The sequence below is a fragment of the Schistocerca serialis genome, chromosome 5 (genome assembly GCF_023864345.2).
Source record: "Schistocerca serialis cubense isolate TAMUIC-IGC-003099 chromosome 5, iqSchSeri2.2, whole genome shotgun sequence".
NCBI lineage: Eukaryota > Metazoa > Arthropoda > Insecta > Orthoptera > Acrididae > Schistocerca > Schistocerca serialis.
In genome coordinates this window covers 80,437,766-80,459,646 of record NC_064642.1, presented here as the reverse complement: position 1 = coordinate 80,459,646, position 21,881 = coordinate 80,437,766, and the positions used below count along the sequence as shown (strand labels likewise).

The window sequence follows — 21,881 nt, the reverse complement described above, 5'->3', positions numbered from 1 at the left end:
GTCCACTGCAATGCCAAACCCACACCAACCTGTGCATTGGATGAACACCTTACCTCTAGTTTTTTGGCATATGTTCCCCATGGTCTGCATGATTAATGTCAGGACACAGGGTCATTTGTGACTTCTAACATTGAGCCACAGCCAACTCCACCAGCAGCAGCATGTATCAGAACCCCATCACAGCATTGCCCGCACCCACATTACACAATGGCAGTGTCACCAGAGTGCGTTGAATTGGCATCACCTCACAGACGGCAACTGTGATTGGTCCGGGCAACTTTTTAAGCTGCTGCACTCAGAGCTCTGCTCAGAATTTCCTTAAAATTATCCTCAGACTACACTTAGATCACTCTGAGCCACAGATAATAGTGAAGTGAGGCTTTACAAACCAATAAAGATGCTACTGCTGCTCGGACTCCTAGTGAATACTGATAACTGGTACTGGTGGAAAAAGAGGAGAATGAGAGAGAGAGAGAGAGAGAGAGAGAGAGAGAGAGAGAGACTACAGGGTACAAAGTTACGAATAGTAAATATTGTATATATCAAAAACAAACTTATATTTTAATCTTTCTGTAGAGTTTGATGTGTTCTAGAGTGCTCACGCATTTTGTGACACCGATAGATACAACAATTCCTTTTGTTGTCAATCAACTGAAGTACACAGGTGAATCAAATATAAATGGGTTTTTATGTTCTTAAAAAAAATAAAAAATAAAAAAACCACACTTTATTTTAAAACAAAAGGCAGTAAGGCAGTTACTGTTTATTTTCTACATAGTTTTCCACTGTAGAAATACATTTTTCCCAATGAGAAAGAAGGTTTTTTATCACAGTATCATAGAATGGAGTTGACTGCGTCAGGAGCCAACTGCGCACAAATTCCTCCATGGCCTCGCCAACTTGAATCAGTGTCCTCCTAGAGCTTCTTTCAGCAGGCCAGAAAAACAGAAATCGCAGAGTGATAGGTCCAGTCTGTAAGGAGGGTGATCAAGCTGAGTCCAGTGTATTTCCTCCAGTTTGGAGACTATTAGAGGTACAGTATGGCACCTGGCATTGTCATGGAGGTGGATGACATGCCAAATTGACTGGTCTCATCTTTTGTGGCAATATGCATCCCCCACCTTCTTCAACAGCTTGCAGCATTGATTGCGGGTTGCTCATGCAAATAAATCAATGATCAAAATGCCTCGGCAGTAGAAAAAAAAACAGTTGAAGGAACCTTGCCAGCTGAGAGTCGAGTATTGGCTTTCACTGGGGCTTCCTCCCCTTTCCTCTGCCGCTCCTTACTGGCTTGTTTGGATTTGGGAGTGTAGTGGTGGACCCACATTTTGTCACAGGTGACGATCTGACTAAAAAATGCATCACTTTCTTTTGCAAACCCTGCTGTAAGCCTCAGACAGATCTCTAAATGTCTCAGCTTCTGATTTTCAGTCAGAAAGCTTGAGAATCCATCTGTAACACAATTTACAGAACTGTAAATCATTTGTAATGGTCTTTTAACAGCTCCCAAAACATATTCTGATCTGTTCTGCAATTTCTGATACTCATGTCCAGCAACTGCCTTCAAGAAGTTCTTGAACCACATCAAAGCTTTTAACTGTAATGCTGATGTGAATATGGCGATTGTGTTACTGATTTTCCACACATTCTCATCATTTCTTGAACCCTTTATGCTAGGTGAACACGCAAGTCCTTGACAATGTTTGATCACCAAACTGCGCAGTCAAACTCTGTAAAATTTCATCACTTGAACTCCTTTACAAGCAAGAAATTTTATTTTAAAGTGTTGTGCTGTGGAGGGGTGCACCTGTTCCTCTGACATCCTGAGCATTAGTGCCGAAGCAGTTGGAAGTATGTAACGGCCAGCTCTCCCCACTCTTAGCAGCCCCATTCAACAGTACTAGCAAGTGTGGGTCTGGTCCTACCAGCTGCTGATACTCAGGAACAAAAATCCTGTATATATATTTGATTCAGCTTCATATTTCCTCTGTTAAGATTGCTTCAGAATTACCTTTATTACATCTATATTTGTGTGTCCAAATTCTGTGACTGTCCTTTTTAGTAATGTTTATTCCTCCTCAACTGAAATGCCAACTGTATTTATTATCACAGTACCTACAACCTCAGGGAACTTTAAAACGCACATTATTCCTCAATATTTGAGTATCCCATTACCTTGTACCTTCATTTCCCCTGACACTTCATGTAATTCTGCTCTCACACTCCTCTTAGCTAATTCATAGTCTTCTGCAAATCTGGTTTCCATTACCTCCCTTACTAGACTCATTCAATTCTCCAAGATTATTATATTTTCCTGACATTTTACATACTGAATTGCCCATTCAATTCGTTCATATACTGTATCTCGTCGTCATATGCTCCTGATTCTAGCATGTGTATACATGGACAATTGGCTCCAGGTGGACCACTGGAGGCATAAACATCACAGTACATAATGCATCGCACCGTACAGTGTGTACTGATGTCATACCCCATAGTGACCTAGCCCTTCAGTACAGAGGGAAATCTCAACTGGGTCCTTTGGCTCCTCCAGCTGCACCATGATGTTGAGGATTTCACAGATACTGACATGCCAACACCAGCTAGTGAACCAACGAAGCTAGCCAGCACCAACGTGGACACCACCAATTCCAACCCTGACCAGACAAGCAGTATGTCACCTACCTTAGATAGTGGGTGCCATCTCAAGACTTCATGGTGAACATAACAGACAACTAACCACTTCCTTTCCATTTATGGCCCAAAGTAAGCATCAGCTGAGTGTTTCAAAGCCTATTTGGCTGTTTTGTGGAACGAGTTTATTGGGGATTAGTGGGGTGTAATATCAGTGGGTACTGATCTCAAGAATACATCACAGCTGACGGAAACACCATAGCTACAGAGGGCATTACTGCAGTCAACCTCTCAATCAGTCATGGACCACACACCACACAAAACTAAAAGACTATGTGCAGGACCGGAAAATGTAGCATCTACTTTTGGCAAAATTAAAATATATTTTTGTTGATTTTTTAAAAATTATTATTATTTTTTAATGCACAAATTTAAAGGTGAAGATAAGTTCTTTGAGATTGACTATTAAAAAAAAATGCTGACTGGGAACTCTGTGATTGGAATGTTTGCTTTTGCAAAAATTTCATCACCTTTTTTTCCTCCCAAATGGACTTTGTTTTTTTGAGTTTTCAAAAAAATAGATCTGTTGAAAAGCAGCAGTATTTTACTGCCAATGAACTGAATGCATCTCCCATTTAAGGTGTTTCTGGACATTATTTGTATTTTCCAGCCCAATTCAATGATTACAAAATCTGCAAAATATCAATTTCAACCTTCTGCGGGCACTCATAGCCGTGCGATCCATGCCTGAAAATGCTACAGACAGAACTTACAAGGCAGGTTGTGTAGAAGTAGAATTGAACATATGGGGAAAAAATTTCAGCACAGTAAAAAATATTACAGATTTTTTTTGCCCCCAATCGCTATAGCGCAGAGTGCGGGTACTATAGGCTATGGTGGCAGATGGCTGCAAGTGTAAACAAACTAGAATTTTAGCCACCAGATTGGAGAGGAGTGGTATGGCAAAACAAGCCCTATCTCCCTTTTGCTGGGCAGCAGCCTATAGCAGAACTGACAAATTGTCACAGGGATCACTGATCTCTTTTTTTGTTGTAAGGGTTGCAACCGAAATCTGTGATGAACCCGGATTAACTACTTCACTTATTTCAAAATAAAGAAAAGAAAAGAATGAGCAACACACAACACAATGCACTCAGGAATGGTTATCATACGCCTGCTTGTTAGGTTAGAAGAGTACTGTTAACAATGTACTTCAGGCCCGATCTAGCAGTATCCGATGCTACCACAGTTTGAAATATCCATCATCTAGTTTGCCATGTTGAAAGTGCCTGCATTATACCATCTCTTGAGCTTTAGTTAATGAACAAACATAAATGTTTCTTTGTTACAAAATGCTAGGTCCCATGGCTGAGCACTATGTTGGATTATGCAGTGTTTATCTTAAACAGACCATTCAAGTGCCCACAACTGGCATGGAACCAGTTCACAGAGCAGATTGATATACTGTTGCATTCATACACTTTTCATTATCCAAACAGGTTCTTACGCACATTATCTTTCCAAATTAGGCTTCACCAGATCATGTTCAATACCAGTAACTGAAAATTGGTTACATTTTCGATATTTATATGCAGAAAATAAAGCTTTTTGAAACTACCTCCGGCAATAGTTCATCTGGATACAATTCACTATGAAATAGAGTCTATTAAGTAATTTCACATTTTCTTATTTTTAGGCAGAATTTGAATCAATTTCGCATTTATCGCAAAGTCTGAATTTTCGCAGTCCCTACCAACGTGCTGCTGTCTCTTCAGATAATGAGTACCATGTTTGACAGTTCTTTGTGTTTTAACCCCACCTCTCACAAAGTCATTAGACAGAACAAAATTGTATAGCCGAATAGGAAACTGAGCCCCAGTCTTCACAATTGTTTTCGAAGCTCTCCTGTTTGTCAAAATGATCCTTTCCATGCATTGGCCTCCCCTTACTTGTCCTCACAACTGGTGTGTCCCTCTCATCATGAGGTATGAGTGTCCTGCACCTCCTTTCTGCCCTCATCATGGGATCTGAGTGTCCTATATATCCTTTTTAATTTTCCCCCAGCTATCACTCTTTCCAGGAAAGAATTAATAGTTCCAAAAACCAGGAAAAGATTTTTCCACTTCCACATGTGTCTAAAGTCAATACTGGGATTTCGTCTCCTGAGCATAAGAATTGGCTAGTTAAGGGAATTTCCTTTTTATAGAAACTGAAATGTACCGAAATTATACCAGTGTGACTACTCAAACTTGGAAAAAAAATCATCATCATCATCATCATCATTCCCTGAGAATTCCGGGTATGGGGAGGAAGATGATGTCATAAGAAACTCCGGATAAATTAACAGTGGGTGGAGGATACCACAATAATTACTTCCCTTTCCTCCCAGCTAAGGTATACTAGCCTTAAGTAGTAGTTTAACCGTAGTTCTTAAACATCAATAATTTATATGAAACAATATTTTCATACTTAACACCCTTTGAAATATTAAGCATCTTAAAATTTATGATTTATAAAACTCAAAGGAAATTAAATTTCAATACCATGTTAAAAAAACAGAGAATTTCCTGAGATTTTATGAAATTCCATGAGATCTCCCTGATTTTTCAGGCAAAATGTAACTCCCTGAGATTTCCAAGTTTTCCAGAAGAATCGCCACCCTGTATGTGGTGTACTTATGAGTCTGCTGTTGAGCTTCTTGTGCAATTGCCAGTTGAGAATATAATCCCCTTTCGTACTATATCATTTATTTCAAACTGACAGTAACACTACGAACACACATAAATTAGGAAATAAATGAAACTGTCAAAATGACTTACAATTAATAAATAAAAACTTAATCTGAATAATATAGGTGGAAAGATAACGAACTACCTACTTCTGCCCTTCTCCCAAGCCAGCTCCCTCCCTCCCTCTCCCTCCCTCCCCCCCCCCCCCCCCCTTCTCTCTCTCTCTCTCTCTCTCTCTCTCTCTCTCTCTCTCTCTCTCTCTCTCTCTCTCTCTCTCTCCAAAGTCTATAAAAAATACTAACAATTATTATGATGATGATGACAATTCCTGTATGCAGTGCTGTGGCCACACAGGTGGGCATTTTAGTGTCTAAAGCTCTTAGTAGAATGAATGCTCAGAAGCTACAAATGATTATCTGACTGTTACAATTCTCTGTGTCTGTGGACCAACCACTGACTTATAAGACTAGTGGAGCAACAGATGGAGTTGATGACAATCTTATATTTAATGGATTCTTGGCTCATTTTACAACCCAGTAGATTTTCCTTAGTAATGCTATGTAATACAATGTATGAATGAATGAATCAACTTACCAAACAAAGAACGAGCCGATCAATTGTAACAATGTTGTACTTCCATATCATGTCATTGATGGCGTCAACACACTTATTCACATGCTGGCCACCTCCTGAGTTAGCAAACTCATAGACAAGATAATCACAAAATTTACGAATGTGTGCTGACAGTGCTCTTGCGCCAATTCGCTCTAGTATCCTTCAGAGAGCAACAGAAAAATTTTTGTTTGTAATGTACCATCTGGTAGTAGACATGGATTTAGAAGGTTTGAGGAAACAGAATTACATTGTAGCTACTTACTTGTATGCAATTGTGCTAATACGATCTGTCTCTAATATCATCTTCCAAAGAAGACAAAGAAAAAGAGTAGGAGTTCCCGGCACAGAAAAATGAGCAATAATGTCATTTTCATTATTCATTGATGTCCAATTTCTATACTCTTCCTCAACAGCTTTCTTTGAAACACAAAAATAATGTTATAAGAAAGCAGTTCATTGCATGCAAAGTTATTCTATCAAAAATAAACAACGAAACTGAAAATTCAGGATGGAATAACAACAATAAGAACTGAGATAGACTGCTATTCACCATTCCTCCATGATCAACAATAATTATACCTTTAGTAACGGCTTGTTTTCCAGGGGTGCATTATTTTGCTGGAAAAATTCATTCAGCACTGGTGGGAAGCACTGTAGTGTATGGTTGGCCCAAGTGTGCGAAGTATTCTGTATTATGGTATTCAGAATATCTTTGCACCAAGTACCAGATAACGTCTCTGATCCTTTTAAGGAGAAAAAAAATTACATGTATAAATGGATGCACACTAATAAACACACACACACACACACACACACACACACACACACACAACCAGAAACTTTATAAATGGTTTTGCTGGGTTAACAAGTTCTTCTCAGTACTGATCTACACAATATATTCATATGTCTATTCTGCTATCTTGTGACAATTTCTTTCATTGACTTGCGACTAGCAGGCAAAATAATTAACATACCTCAAATCACTACAATAAGTATCTTCAATTTCAGGAATAAAATATTTTACTGTGTTTGCTTATGTTGTTATTATCATAATCTTTTAAAGTATCTTGTACAATGTGAGGAAAAATAGGCACAAAATACTTACATGCAAACCTGCTTCACATATACTTAATGACAATTCACAGAGTCAAAGTTTTTTTTATTCTTGTGCAGTTATTTTTAACTGCAAGAGTTACATATATTGCTCTCTTGACTGAAACATGGCACATAATAAATGGCTGCATTAAGACCCCCACCTTTATACAGGCTGCACAGAGTATGAGTACTTCTGCTCCAACACTACAGCAAGCAGCTCATCAAAACAGTGAGAAATTCAAGTACATGATTGACGGAGGATATGTCGCACATGGAGCAAAGAACACATTCAGTGTACAGATTAATTTATCAATTTCACTGGTTGTTGAGCTCCTTGACTGTGGATTATATTACTTTAAGAAATACAGTAACCAGCTACTTTATGTACTTTTATTTATAGCAATACCAGTTTTGGGCTTCCACCCATCTTCAACTGGCATGATATACATTTGAATCTTCAATTAGCACAGTGTTAGAAACATCAACCGCAATTTGGATTCTCCAGTTACCCTGTGCAAAATATCAATTTTTTAAAATTACTATACTTCACAATCTATATAATTACTTGTTAGATGAACTTACGTTTTATTATGCGTACTATTCGTGTAAATAAAATAACATAAAAAAGTGGCTGGTTGTAGTATTTCTTAACGTAATATTCACTGTACCACACAGCAAATCAAGGACAATGTTTGTGTCACAGCTTAGCATAGAACCTGCAAGCTAGTACACACTTCAAGAGGATGGGCCTATTGCCATTAACCAACTTAGCAAGACTGGACAACATCCTTTGTGGTTGCAACCAAGCCCAAGACATTAAGAATAACCCTATTTCTCTGTGTCAGTTCACTCTTGAAGATCTATGTAAAGTAAATAAAGGAATCAATAATGGAAATGAGAGAGAGAGAGAGAGAGAGAGAGAGAGAGAGAGAGAGAGAGAGGAGAAAAAGAAGAAGAAGAAAGAAAATTGTGAGTAGTGGACTCAGAGACCGCAGGCAATGGCCTCAGGCCTTGGGGCATACCCAGATATTTCCGCATCTACATCTTGCCAACTGATGTTTGGCTAAATAGACAAAAATATGGACAGCTAAAACAGAAATATTTGTGGAGTCAAAAGAGTAATTTTACAACACCAAATGGGGTATAAAAGGATTATCAGAAGTGTGACAATAAAACTAAGGGAAAAAAAGGCTTACAGAATCTGATAAATGACAGCAAATATTGCAACAGCATGATATTTGAGGATTTTAATGCAAATTTAAAGAATTTTTTCCATCGGGAAGCAACAGATATGATACCAGAAATGACAGAGGCCATATGTTAGCAGAATCTGCTGAGAACAACATCATCTGTGACTTAAACACACTCTTCCAAAAACAATAAAGAAAAATCAGAAGATATGATAGTCCTAAACTGCATTCAGTTTACAAGAGAACACAAAGGAAAGGAAAATATAAAATGGAAGTAGCCTACTATCTATTAAATAAAAGGTGAGAGTTACAAATACACAATGATAAGAACATAGAACATGATAGAATGAGCTGAATTAAACATGTCTTTGACTAGATGTGAAAAGTTACAATGAAAATTTGCTAAAGAAACTGAAAACACTAAGAGTGCGGAGAAAACAAAGCAGAAATTTATGCCAGGTATATATAATAATTCATTAGTTAAGCTGGTAGATTGTACAGAAATTAAATAAGAGTGTAATGCAGACATCCTATTTACATAAATGTGACTGTATTATTTCCATCCACATTGTACATTATACAGCTATCAATAGGGGATAAACAGGGTTTTATACAAGATTGAAGTCAAACTTGAAATGTATACAAGAACATTCATATGAGTATGATAGAGGCCATTAATAGAGAAATCTTCTATGATTATGCACAATAAATCAGTAATTAACTTTTCACTGTATTTACTAAAGCAAGGTGAATGATGAGCATTCAACTGGATCTGGTGAGAGTTACCTCTTTCATTAATTTTGATGTGTTACAAAGTTTATGTAGGAGAGGGTTGGAAAAGTAGGAAAGGAGTATGGAATGAGATTAGATACAGGGTAATTCAGGAAGGATGTCACACAATTTGTGAAGTGATTCTACATGTGAAAGAAAATAAACCGAAAAAGTTCTGTGAACATGTGTCCAATTTTCAATCATTTCGCAACAGGAGTGGGTTGAAGACTACACCCATCCATGAATGAATCGAAGGCAAGTGTGAACATTACTCGCTGGAATGCTGTGTAGGCACTTTAGTGGACAAAAGAATGGTAGGACAGATGACAGATCCATACTACACGAGGTGTTCAAAAAGCCCCCATCCATTTTAAGGCACTTGTCAACAAGTTGGAGGGCGTGTTGTGCTGCACATCGAACAACATCTCAGCGGGCTTTGGTTGGTTGGTTGGTTTTTTGGGGGAAGAGACCAAACAGCGAGGTCATCGGTCTCATCGGATTAAGGAAGGACAGGGAAGGAAGTCGGCCGTGCCCTTTCAGAGGAACCATCCCAGCATTTGCCTGGAGCGATTTAGGGAAATCACGGAAAACCTAAATCAGGATGGCCGGACGCGGGATTGAACCGTCGTCCTCCCGAATGCGAGTCCAGTGTGCTAACCACTGCGCCACCTCGCTCGGTCAGCGGGCTTTAATGTGGGCAATAGTATCAGAGATTCAAGTGACAAGTTCTTTACATGTATCCACCTCTGTAGCGTACACAGCCCATAGGCCCTATCACCAGGTCATCAATCAAATGACACCAGACGTTCACTGAGAACCTAACTTGGAATCTTGTTTCCCTAGTGTCATGTGGGTTCTCCATTGCCCATGTATGAGAATTGTTGATGTTCATGATACCATTGTGACTAAATGTAGCCTCTTCTGTAAATAAAGTGTATTGCATGACATCTCCTGGTACAGCCAACTATTCACAAAATTGTTGTCTACTTTGAGACTCATCTGGATGCAAATGTTGCACAGAATGCATATGGAATGGGTAAAAGCTCTCAGAATGTAACATACACCACACCCTCATTTGTGGAGTATTGAGCTGACGGGTAATGTGCCATATAATGATGGTGGGACTCCGTTGAACCATTGCAACAATGTTTTTTCTTTTCTCAACAGACCGAATGGCCTCACATTCTGATGTTATGTGTGCACTGGATAGTGTTCCAGATTCAAATAATGTTTGAAAAACTGTTGGAAATACCTGGCACAGGGGGTTTGTCGAACAGAGAAATGTCTCTGGTACTCTGTCACAACCGCACAGGCACAGTAATTGCAGGTATCCATATACAAACAACATGTCTGCATATTCTGCGTGGGTGAACGTATGCGGCCTGTTGGTATTCATGGGCATAATGGACCTGCTCGATTAAACAACACTCAGGCATAACATGTACACAGCCTTCTTGTGTCTTGCCCACTCATCTAATATACGGTGCCTAGGAAACCTGCTTTCTCGCATCACTAGACAATAATTCAAGCAATTCATATTAATGAGATTTTATTACAGTAAGCTAACTGATGATACTTAAGTTTGAAAAATGTATAATGAGATGTCGCAAGCAAAGGGCAACACGAAACGTAAGCAGTCTCGTTAGTGTATACAGTTCATAACACAAGAGAAACAATAAAGTTCCTAAGTTGCGGCTGTAGCTTTCATAGAAATGGCTTGTCTTCCACTGGGCCACGGCCAGGCGGTATGGCGCTTATGTCCTCTTGGTCTAGATGATGCTACTGTCTCATAGTCACCTAGAGAGGGGTCGGTCAGCGTACTATTGGCTGACATCGTCTCGCAGCCCTCTCTGCTTTAATGTTCCTGGCTGACGTGCTGGTGCTTGACATTATGCCAGAACAGGCCTCACAACTGCTCACTGATCCAACTCACAATTGCACATGCTTGCAGTTGTACCTCACTGCGATGTCACAATGCTGCCATCTGTTGGTGAAAACCCACACCTCTTGTAGAATGAATCAGTCATCTGTCCCACCATTATTCTGTCCGCCACAGTGTCTACACAGTATTTCGATAAGTAATAATCAAATATGTCTTCATATTCATTCATGGGTGGGTGTAGTCTTCAACCCACTCCAGTTCCGTAACAATTGAAAATTGGACAAATGTTCACTGGACTTCTTCAGTTTATTTTCAGATGTAGAATCACCTCACAGATTATTTGGAAAAACACTCTACAAGAAAAGCTAAAGTGATATGATTCAGCAATCATGAATGTTCTGTCAAACTATCATTGCTAGAAATACCTTGGAACAAGTAATATCTTTCAAGTACTTCGGAAATCTGATGACAGAAAATGGAAACTGTGTGGTGAAAATAAGACGTAGAATATTTATGTGCAAAAGAGCTTTCAGAAAGATGAAAGGCATCTTGACAGCAAAAACAATTCTGCTACAGAAAACAAAGAGATTTGCCAAGTGTTGTACAGCAGAAAATCGTGGATAGTGAAAACAAAAGACGAAATATAGTTGGGTAGTTTCGAAATCTGGTTGTGTAGAAGAATGCTTAAAGTGGACTGGACTGACAGAATGAAGAACGGACAAGTACCCTTAGAACAGGAGAGGATAGAAAACTAGTGGAAAAGAAAATAATGACAAAAACATCTTGGTTGGGACACATACTGCAAAGAAACTGGCTGCAACGAAGAATCATCAAAGGAAAGATAGCAAGGATGAGGATGAAGAAGACATGAAATACTTGCTGGATGACATTAAAAATGGACAAAATTAATGAAGTCAATACCTGTTGTAAGGTAAATATTCGGAAGGAGGCAAACTGATGTAGTTAGAAGTGGGCAACAAGTATACAAACTGTAAAACTCAGAAGACCTACAAAACAGTTTCTCATATCTGTAGTATGGAAATGATATGGATGATGAAGCTGAGGTAACTGAACAGATAGTTATAATCAGACAATGGAAAGTCCAGGATAGAGTAAAAACAAGATGGAAAGGATAGATTGCCACTCGAGATTATCAGGAAGGATTTCAAGAATGGCAATCAACTATAGATCAGATAATAAGTATGAGAGAGATTAGGGACAAGCAGTTGGAGCTTAATAACCACATTTTGGCAACATTAAAACATTTATCCATGTGAATAGAAGGCTGGCTAACTGCTATAAACATCTAAAATGCAGTCGATGGCTAAAGCACAGATGCTAGATGACATCAATGGCCTCTACCAAATAGTGGCTAACCACAAATTAGCCCACTCGATAGCTAAACATATTGCAGACCACAACACACCATGTCCATGCTCAAACTATTTGATCAATCCTTTTGCCGCTCCTATGAATTGTGTACATAAGAAGTGTGCCTGTAGTAGCTCCTCTGTTCCTACAATTTCTCTAGCCTTAAGCCTAGCTAGTCTCCTCCTTGATCACCTCCACCCCTCTCCTCTGCCCTCACTCTTTTGTCTCTTCTAATTATGTAGCCCAATCATCTCTCATACCAACTTTGGATTCCCCTCACTCCTTCTTCTCCTCTCTCTCTCTCTCTCTCTCTCTCTCTCTATGATTGTTAACAACAATAACTGAAGAACTTTCCTGGCAGATTAAAACTGTGTACCAGAACCAAGACTCAAACTCGGGACCTTGACTTTTTGCGGGCAAGGGCTCTACAGAATGAGCTACCCAAGCATGACTCATGACCAATCTTCACTGCTTAACTTCATTCTGGAAAAGTCATTATGGTTGAAAGCACTTTATCTTTACTATTTTAATCCCCCAACAACTGTTTACCCTCTCCATGGCACACAGTTTCTTTTGTCCTCCCAACATCCAATACTTCCTCATCCTCACTCATCTACTCTGACAATCACTCAGTCACCACTTCCATCATGGAAGTAAGTATGTGAAGTCCTGTGTGTGTGTGTGTGTGTGTAAGGGTGAGGGGGGGGGGGGGAGTCTGCACAAGCATGTAAGTGTGTGTGTGTGTGTGTGTGTGTGTGTGTGTGTGTGTGTGTGTGTGAGAGGGAGGGGGGGGAGGGGGGGGAGGGAGGGAGGGAGAGAGAGAGAGAGAGACATGTGGTCATAGGAATGTGACGGATGATTGTTTATACGTTAAGAGCTCTGCTGTGACTTATCTAACTGATAATCTGGCACACTGAGTGGTAATACAGTCTTCCATCTGATGATACATCATGTCACTATGCATAAATTTACTCATTTCTACAGTGTATCTGAGGCCTGAACCATAATACAATACCAGATACATTCATGGCTTTAAATTTTTTTCATTTTCACAAATGATCTTGAGACCTGTTTTTCATTACATAGTTCAACATTTCAATTTATAAGTTAGAGTATTTTCCCACAAAAAGAATACACTTACAATGCGGTACTAATAAAACTTTTAAGAATCATCAAAGCAATGATGGCAACAAAAAGATAGTTGCTTTATCACAAGGAAAATTTTGTTGAAAATGGAGTTAACTGTGAAGTATCAAACCTGTTCCTGTGACATGCATGGAGCGAGCCAATGTGAGAACCAGGGCACGATTTAGTTCCTCTGATTCTGCAGACACCAGTGTTTTAGGTTCACTAAGAAAGCGAGACAACTGTGGCTGGACTTCCGCACTGCCTAGGCCAGTGATCAATCGAAGTGCTGTGCTCTCAACACTAACAACAAAGAGAAATACTACATTCAAAATAATATTCATTTACAATTTCATTCCTTAATTATTTATTGTACTGCACGAACCAGACAATGAGAAACAATAATTTAATAATGCCATCAAAATTTTAGAGAATAAATATGATCTTTTCATATTCTTTAACAGGGTGTATACACGGTTAAAAAAATATTTTTCCCGGATTTCCCGGTTAAGAATACACTTTTTCTCGGCTGAAAATACACTTTTTCTTGACAGTGAAAGTGTATTCCTTCCGTCTTAAGTGACAATATACTTTCGCTCGGAGTTGAAAAACTTATCAATCCTTTGAATAGTGAAGGTTATATATGCTGTCATAGAACTTCCTGGCACTTTCTGGGGGTAGCGGGGGGATGGGGGGGGGGGGGGGGGGGGGAAGGAAAGAAACCCTCATTTCGTAAAGATCTCTGATGTGCAACAATATTTACACTGCATATTTTCATACTACAAAGAGTAAACACAAATACCACCAAATATAGCACAGTAGTTTACAAAGAACTGAAATCTAGACTGTGTCCGTTCAGCAATGGCACTGAGCAGTCAATAGGAACAAAGCAAGAACTGCTACATGATTGCTCAGGTTATGAACTTTTGTTCTCCCTCAAGGTATGACATTCATACAAGTCACAATACAAACACAGCTGAGCTATGATATTACAGTTTCTTTTGTGTGGGCACCTACCACTCAAAAGCTCCACTATACAAACAGTGGTTATCTTTACTCATTCCTCTACAACTGCAAATGATGATGTTTACTGAATGAAGTAATTTCATAATTAACCATGTGATATTCTATATTACACCATTTTCTGAAAAGAGGGTTTTAAAAATAATGTAAACTGCTTCAAAAATGTGCTCCTGAAAATAGTTTAGCATGACAAAAATATTGGCCACTAATTTCCTTTTTCCCCTCACATCAATAACATATCTGTTGTGTAATTAATTTAAGAGTAAAGGTAACAGCTCACTAAAAAGTAGATGTGTTGAACTGTCAACAATCACATAAAGACAGAAAACTTTGGTAGCTTTCAGATTAATTCTCTTTGAAGCTAGGTTATATGTACACACATATGTACAAACAAACACACTGTAGGGTTACACTGCTATCTGATAGTCAGCAATGCTCTCAGTCTTATTTGATGACTGAATGTTTCTACTATTTGGTTAACTGATACCTCTATTCCTTAATTATATATATCCCACCAGAACTTTCCACTAACGTATTCATGTCTGTTGTGGCTAAAACCTAGAAACCATAACTTCACAATAATTTGCAAACAAAGGAAGGAAGGAAGATTTGAGTTGAATGTCCCATGCCAAGCCTGAAATAAGTTCTGCAGAAATTTTTACGACGTCTCAGACGGTGTTGAGGAAAGATAGATTAGGCAGAATTGGTGGTGGAGTGTTTGTGTCTGTCAGTAGTGGTTTATCTTGCAGTGAAGTCGAAGTAGATACTCCGTGCGAATTGGTATGGGTGGAGGTTATACTTAACAGCCGAACTAAGTTAATAATTGGCTCCTTCTACCGACCCGCAGACTCTGATGATATAGTTGCTGAACAGTTCAGAGAAAATTTGAGTCTTGTACCAAATAAATACCCCATTCATACGGTTATAGTTGGTGGGGACTTCAACCTTCCCTCGATATGTTGGCAAAAATACTTGTTCAAAACCAGTGGTAGGCAGAAAACATCTTCCGAGATTGTCCTAAATGCTTTCTCCAAAAATTATTTCGAGCAGTTAATCCATGAACCCAAGCAAATTGTAAATGGTTGCGAAAACACACTTGACCTCTTAGCCACAAACAATCCAGAGCTAATAGAGAGCATCATGACTGATACAGGGATTAGTGATCACAAGGTCGTTGTAGCTAGGCTCAATACCATTTCTTCCAAATCCATGAGAAACAAACGCAAAATAATTTTATTTAAAAAAGTGGATAAAGTGTCACTAGAAGCCTTCCTAAGAGACGATCTCCATTCCTTCCAAACTAACTATGCAAATGTAGATGAGATGTGGCTCAAATTCAAAGATATAGTAGCAACAGCAATTGAGAGATTCATACCTCATAATTTGGTAAGAGATGGAACTGATCCCCCATGGTACACAAAACAGGTCCGAATGCTGTTGCAGAGGCAACGGAAAAAGCATGCGAAGTTCAGAAGAACGCGAAATCCCGAAGATTGGCTAAAATTTACTGATGCGCGAAATTTGGCGCGGACTTCAATGTAAGATGCCTTTAATAGGTTCCACAACGAAACGTTGACTCGAAATTCTGGTTGTATGTAAAGTACACACGCGGCAAGATGCAGTCAATACCTTCGCTGCGCAGTGCCGATAGTACTGTTACTGACGACTGTGCCACTAAAGCGGAGTTATTGAAAGCAGTTTTCTGAAATTCCTTCACCAGGGAAGATGAATGAAATATTCCAGAATTTGAAACACGAACAGCTGCTAGCATGAGTTTCTTAGAAGTAGATACCTTAGGGGTTGGGAAGCAACTCAAATCGCTTGATACGGGCAAGTCTTCAGGTCCAGATTGTATACCGATTAGGTTCTTTTCAGATTACGCTGATACAATAGCTCCCTACTTAGCAATCATATACAACTGCTCGCTCACCGATAGATCTGTACCTACAGACTGGAAAATTGCGCAGGTCACACCAGTGTTTAAGAAGGGTAGTAGGAGTAATCCATCGAACTACAGACCTATATCATTGACGTCGGTTTGCAGTAGGGTTTTGGAGCATATACTGTATTCAAACATTATGAATCACCTCGAAGGGAACGATCTATTGATATGTAATCAGCATGGTTTCAGAAAACATCGTTCTTGTGCAACGCAGCTAGCTCTTTATTCGCACTAAGTAATGGCCGCTATCGACAGGGGATCTCAAGTTGATTCCGTATTTCTAGATTTCCGGAAAGCTTTTGACACCGTTCCTCACAAGCGACTTCTAATCAAGCTGCGGGCCTATGGGGTATCATCTCAGTTGTGCGACTGGATTCGTGATTTCCTGTCACAAAGGTCGCAGTTCGTAGTAATAGATGGCAAATCATCGAGTAAAACTGAAGTGATATCAGGTGTTCCACAGGGAAGCGTCCTGGGACCTCTGCTGTTCCTGATCTATATAAATGACCTGGGTGACAATCTGAGCAGTTCTCTTAGGTTGTTTGCAGATGATGCTGTAATTTACCGTCTAGTAAGGTCATCCGAAGACCAAGATTGCTATATGGTGTGGCAGGTGGCAGTTGACGCTAAATAACGAAAAATGTGAGGTGATCCACATGAGTTCCAAAAGAAATCCGTTGGAATTCGATTACGCGACAAATATTACAATTCTCAAGGCTGTCAATTCAACTAAGTACCTGGGTGTTAAAATTACGAACAACTTCAGTTGGAAAGACCACACAGACAATATTGTGGGGAAGGCGAGCCAAAGGTTGCGTTTCATTGGCAGGACACTTAGAAGATGCAACAAGTCCACTAAAGAGACAGCTTACACTACACTCGTTCGTCCTCTGTTAGAATATTGCTGCACAGTGTGGGATCCTTACCAGGTGGGATTGACGGAGGACATTGAAAGGGTGCAAAAAAGGGCAGCTGGTTTTGTATTATCACGTAATAGGGGAGAGAGTGTGCAGATATGATACACGAGTTGGGATGGAAGTCATTAAAGCAAAGACGGTTTTCATCGCGGCGAGATCTATTTATGAAATTTCAGTCACCAACTTTCTCTTCCAAATGCGAAAATATTTTGTTGAGACCAACCTAAATAGGTAGGAATGATCATCAAAATAAAATAAGAGAAATCAGAGCTCAAACAGAAAGGTTTAGGTGTTCGTTTTTCCCGCGCGCTGTTTGGGAGTGGAATGGTAGAGAGATAGTACGATTGTGGTTCGATGAACCCTCCGCCAAGCACTTAAATGTGAATTGCAGAGTAATCGTGCAGATGTAGATTAATGAGAGAGCATGTGGTCAGACTGGTGCAGGAAACTCTTCAATGGAACTATCCAATTTGTAAAATAAATAATCAGTATAATTGGCCACTGCCTACATAAAGGAAATCTAAACATACAAAAATGTTTGTGCGTATGTTTCACATCTACTCTCAAACCACTTTATCGATTTCAACTGAACTTTGTACACATACCACTTTGAACTTTGTACACACACCACTTACTGCCTGTAGGGGTACGAACCAATTACCAATTTAGGGGGGGGGGGGGGGGGACTGAAAACAAGGTGACATAGAAGGTGGACACAGAGAGGGGAAGGAGGAGATGGGCAGAGACAGGAAGGAGATGGAGAGGTGAGGGTAGGAGGTGATGGACAGAGAGGGTGTAGGAGGAGACGGACAGAGATATGGAGGAGGAGATGGCAGGTAAAAGGTTTGCTTTTGTTCTATTGTATTAATTTCATTGTGTTAATCAGTTTTTGGCTCAAAATGCCATCTTCAGAGCTTTATTAACTGTCACTCTGAAGAAACAATTATAACAGTCAACTTGAAACAAAGTGTATTTTTGTGTACCATCATAATCATTGTTCTTTTTGTCATAGTCACACATATGTGAATATTTTATGTACTTCATTCACTCGCACATAGTAAACATCTATTTTTTGCACTCCCAACTCCTTAATGTGTGATGTTGTAGCCAACTTACATATAACTCATAACAAAATTTTATCCCAAATATTTTACTCATCTTCAGCAACAATAAGTATAATTGTTGAAAAATTTAGCAACCAATCGCACAAAAGAGGTGGTGGTGGTGGTGGTTAGAGTTTAACGTCCCGTCGGCAACGAGGTCATTAGAGACGGAGCGCAAGCTCGGGTTATGGAAGGATTGGGAAGGAAATCGGCCGTGCCCTTTCAGAGGAACCATCCCGGCATTTGCCTGAAACGATTTAGGGAAATCACGGAAAACCTAAATCAGGATGGCCGGAGAAGGGATTGAACCGTCGTCCTCCCGAATGCGAGTCCAGTGTGCTAACCACTGCGCCACCTCGCTCGGTCGCACAAAAGAAAATTTATTTCTTTATCGGTTTCAGGCAGCATAGTAATGTAGTTCCAAGTCACAGATCCTTGTTGCACAACATGCTTCATACCATGCTTTCATGAAAATGAGGTGTGAGGCACATTGTGTGACTGGGGGCTGTGGCTGGGGACTAGAGTACTATGCTGCACAGATCTGCTTATTTTTGAAGCTCACTAATAATGCGATAATTTTGATTTTCTGAAGAAGAGCACTAGGTGCCTGAAACCGATAAAGAAATAAATTTTCTTTTGTGCAACTGGTTGCTGAGTTTTTGAAAATCCGTTTATAAAATGCTTAATATTATAATTAACATTGTGATGATATTAGTCCTATGATTTTGCATTTAAACAGGCAACGTTGGAGTTCAAGGCTTCAATTAAGCAAATCAAAGCAAGAAATTAAACTTTTTTTTGTTAATGTGGCTCTCTGCTATAGCGGTTTATGCTTGAGCATCGGGTAAGCAGATTCTCTGTTTAAATCTCAAATTTTGAACATTCTTATTTAAAATGTTCATTCTAAACTTAAACATTAAATTAACTAAGGGGAAGACATCACAAGTAAATGACACGACAATGGAGTATTTGCAGTTGCAGAAACACATAGGTGAAAGAGAATCACAACAAATACATAGCAGGCCATTGGCAATGAAATTCAAGTCTAGATTTTGAGTGATTATACTACAGAGAGAAAAAAAATCAGGATTTCAGTACTTTCATACCAGAGATGAAGCTGAGTTTGATTCGTCTGAGGTACAGCAGCGAGGCTATGCAGATGAGACAGTAGCTGAACACGGTAATGAGGCTGGATGTGATGCATACGATAACTGAACATCTCCAATAGAGTATACAAAATTCCCCAAGCATGTGATTTAAAAACAGTGGGCAGCAACTGACCTGAAAAACAAAATTATGCATGAAATATGAAACAATTATACAAATGAAACAAAAATTTGATTACCGGAAAATGGACACTTCTGGACTTTATTTGGTAAGAAAACATAATGTATCAATGGTGTTAAGCGCACTCAAATCATATATGAAGGGAAATAAAGATCAATCTTTACTAATAACCAAAACAACATTCTGATGTAAAATAAGTAGATACAACAACTATTAGTACACAATTATTGTGAAAGCTAAACATTAAACAAAAGACTAAGATGGAGTACAAAAATATCATATAGCCGTATGAAAATTTTTGTAAAATTAATAGTGTAATGAATGGCTGATGCAAATGTAAAGGTAAGGGGCAAGCTATGTGGTAAAAGTAATCATTCCGGGGGATGGGCAGGTAATTTATGATTACCATAAAAATAAGACCATGATGCTGAAATAAGTGACAGTTGACAGAATAATTGTCAGATATCTATTTATTCATTCCTTAGTTCATGTCACTAGAGAAAGCATTATTCATGCCTTGTGTAAGTATCAAACTAACACTTGGGATACTTTTCCATCACACAACAATGTCGCTTTGATTCTGTGTTAAATCACAGTCTCACAGTAGTTATGTGGGTGACCCAGTTCACAGACTGAAGGACCCTCCAACAGACAACTGTCACCATAGTGTTCATCCAGGATACTTTTCGTGTCAATGGCTGCCCCCCCCCCCCCCCTTTTTTAAATGAGCCAGTAATGAATGAATAATTTATCAGAGCAACTTGTGTATTTCATATTAAGATTATGGACACATACTCAAAGAGGCCCCCCATGGACCTTGGACCTTGCCAATGGTGGGGAGGCTTGTGTGCCTCAGCAATACAGATAGCCATACCGTAGGTACAACCACAATGGAGGGGTATCTGTTGAGAGTTCAGACAAACGTGTGGTTTCTGAAGAGGGGCAGCAGCAGTAGTTGAGGGGCAACAGTCTGGATGTTTGCCAACAACATTGTAATTCTGTCAGAGACAGCAAAGGACCTGGAAGAGCAGCTGAATGGAATGGACAGTGTCTTGAAAGAAGGATATAAGATGAACATCAACAAAAGCAAAATGAGGATAATGAAATGTAGTCTAATTAAATCGGGTGATTCTGAGGGAATTAGATTAGGAAATGAGAGGTGTAAAGTAGTAAATGAGTTTTGCTATTTGGGGAGCAAAATAACTGATGATAGTCAAAGTAGGGAGGATATAAAATGTAGACTGGCAATGGCAAGAAAAGCATTTCTGAAGAAGAGAAATTTGTTAACATCGAGTATAGATTTAAGTGTCAGGAAGTCGTTACTGAAAGTATTTGTATGGAGTGTAGCTATGTTTGGAAGTGAAACGTGGACGAAAAATAGTTTAGACAAGAAGAGAACACAAGCTTTCGAAATGTGGTGCTACAGAAGAATGCTGAAGATTTGATGGGTAGATCACATAACTAATGAGGAGGTATTGAAAGAATTGGAGAGAAGAGAAATTTGTGGCACAACTTGACTAGGAGAAGGGATCGGTTGGTGGGGCATATTCTGAGGCATCAAGGGATCACCAGTTTAGTATTGGAGAGCAGAGTGGAGGGTAAAAATCATAGGGGGAGACCAAGAGATGAATATACTAAACAGATTCAGAAGGATGTAGGTTGCAGTAGGTACTGGGAGATGAAGAAGCTTGCACAGGATAGAGTAGCATGGAGAGCTGCATCAAACCAGTCTCAGGACTGAAGACCACAACAACAACAACTCAAAGAGAATGTGGGTAAAAAGCTTTGTGCAGCCATCCCGATTCATTTTTCTTGGTTTCACTAAATGTCTGTATTTATTTATGCCAGCAGGATGACTTCGTGCAAATTAAAGGATGATGCCTTTGAAGAGACTTCTGCTATCCTTAAGTAAACCAAACTAGCATCTCACCTCTAATGAGTCAATGACAATCAGATGTTGACCTTTGTGTGTAATTACTTTTTTTTTGGGTATTTTAAGCTACCTAGAGTTTTGTTGTTACAACTGAGCAACATTGTCAAATGTTACTGATGACTATTAATAGGTTGGCGTTATGCCACAGAAACAGCACCGTGGTTCATTTTTAAATGCTGAACCTTGTTGTATTTATGTTTGATTCACACAATACAATAGAATGTAACAATACCAGAGAAGGAAAGCTGCTACTCACCATATAGC

General features: G+C 39.2%; 1 protein-coding gene across 1 annotated transcript in view; it reads right to left on the bottom strand.

Annotated features, from left to right (window-relative positions):
• LOC126480764 (mediator of RNA polymerase II transcription subunit 23) overlaps window positions 1-21,881 on the bottom strand; it is a 187,260-nt gene that overhangs the window by 61,762 nt on the left and 103,617 nt on the right. The window contains exons 10-14 of the mRNA XM_050104054.1: window positions 19,504-19,678; window positions 13,546-13,715; window positions 6,558-6,721; window positions 6,241-6,395; window positions 5,958-6,138 (exon numbers count right to left, since the gene is read on the bottom strand). Of these exons, the coding sequence (XP_049960011.1) occupies window positions 5,958-6,138; window positions 6,241-6,395; window positions 6,558-6,721; window positions 13,546-13,715; window positions 19,504-19,678 (845 nt within the window). The remainder of the gene's footprint in view (window positions 1-5,957; window positions 6,139-6,240; window positions 6,396-6,557; window positions 6,722-13,545; window positions 13,716-19,503; window positions 19,679-21,881) is intronic.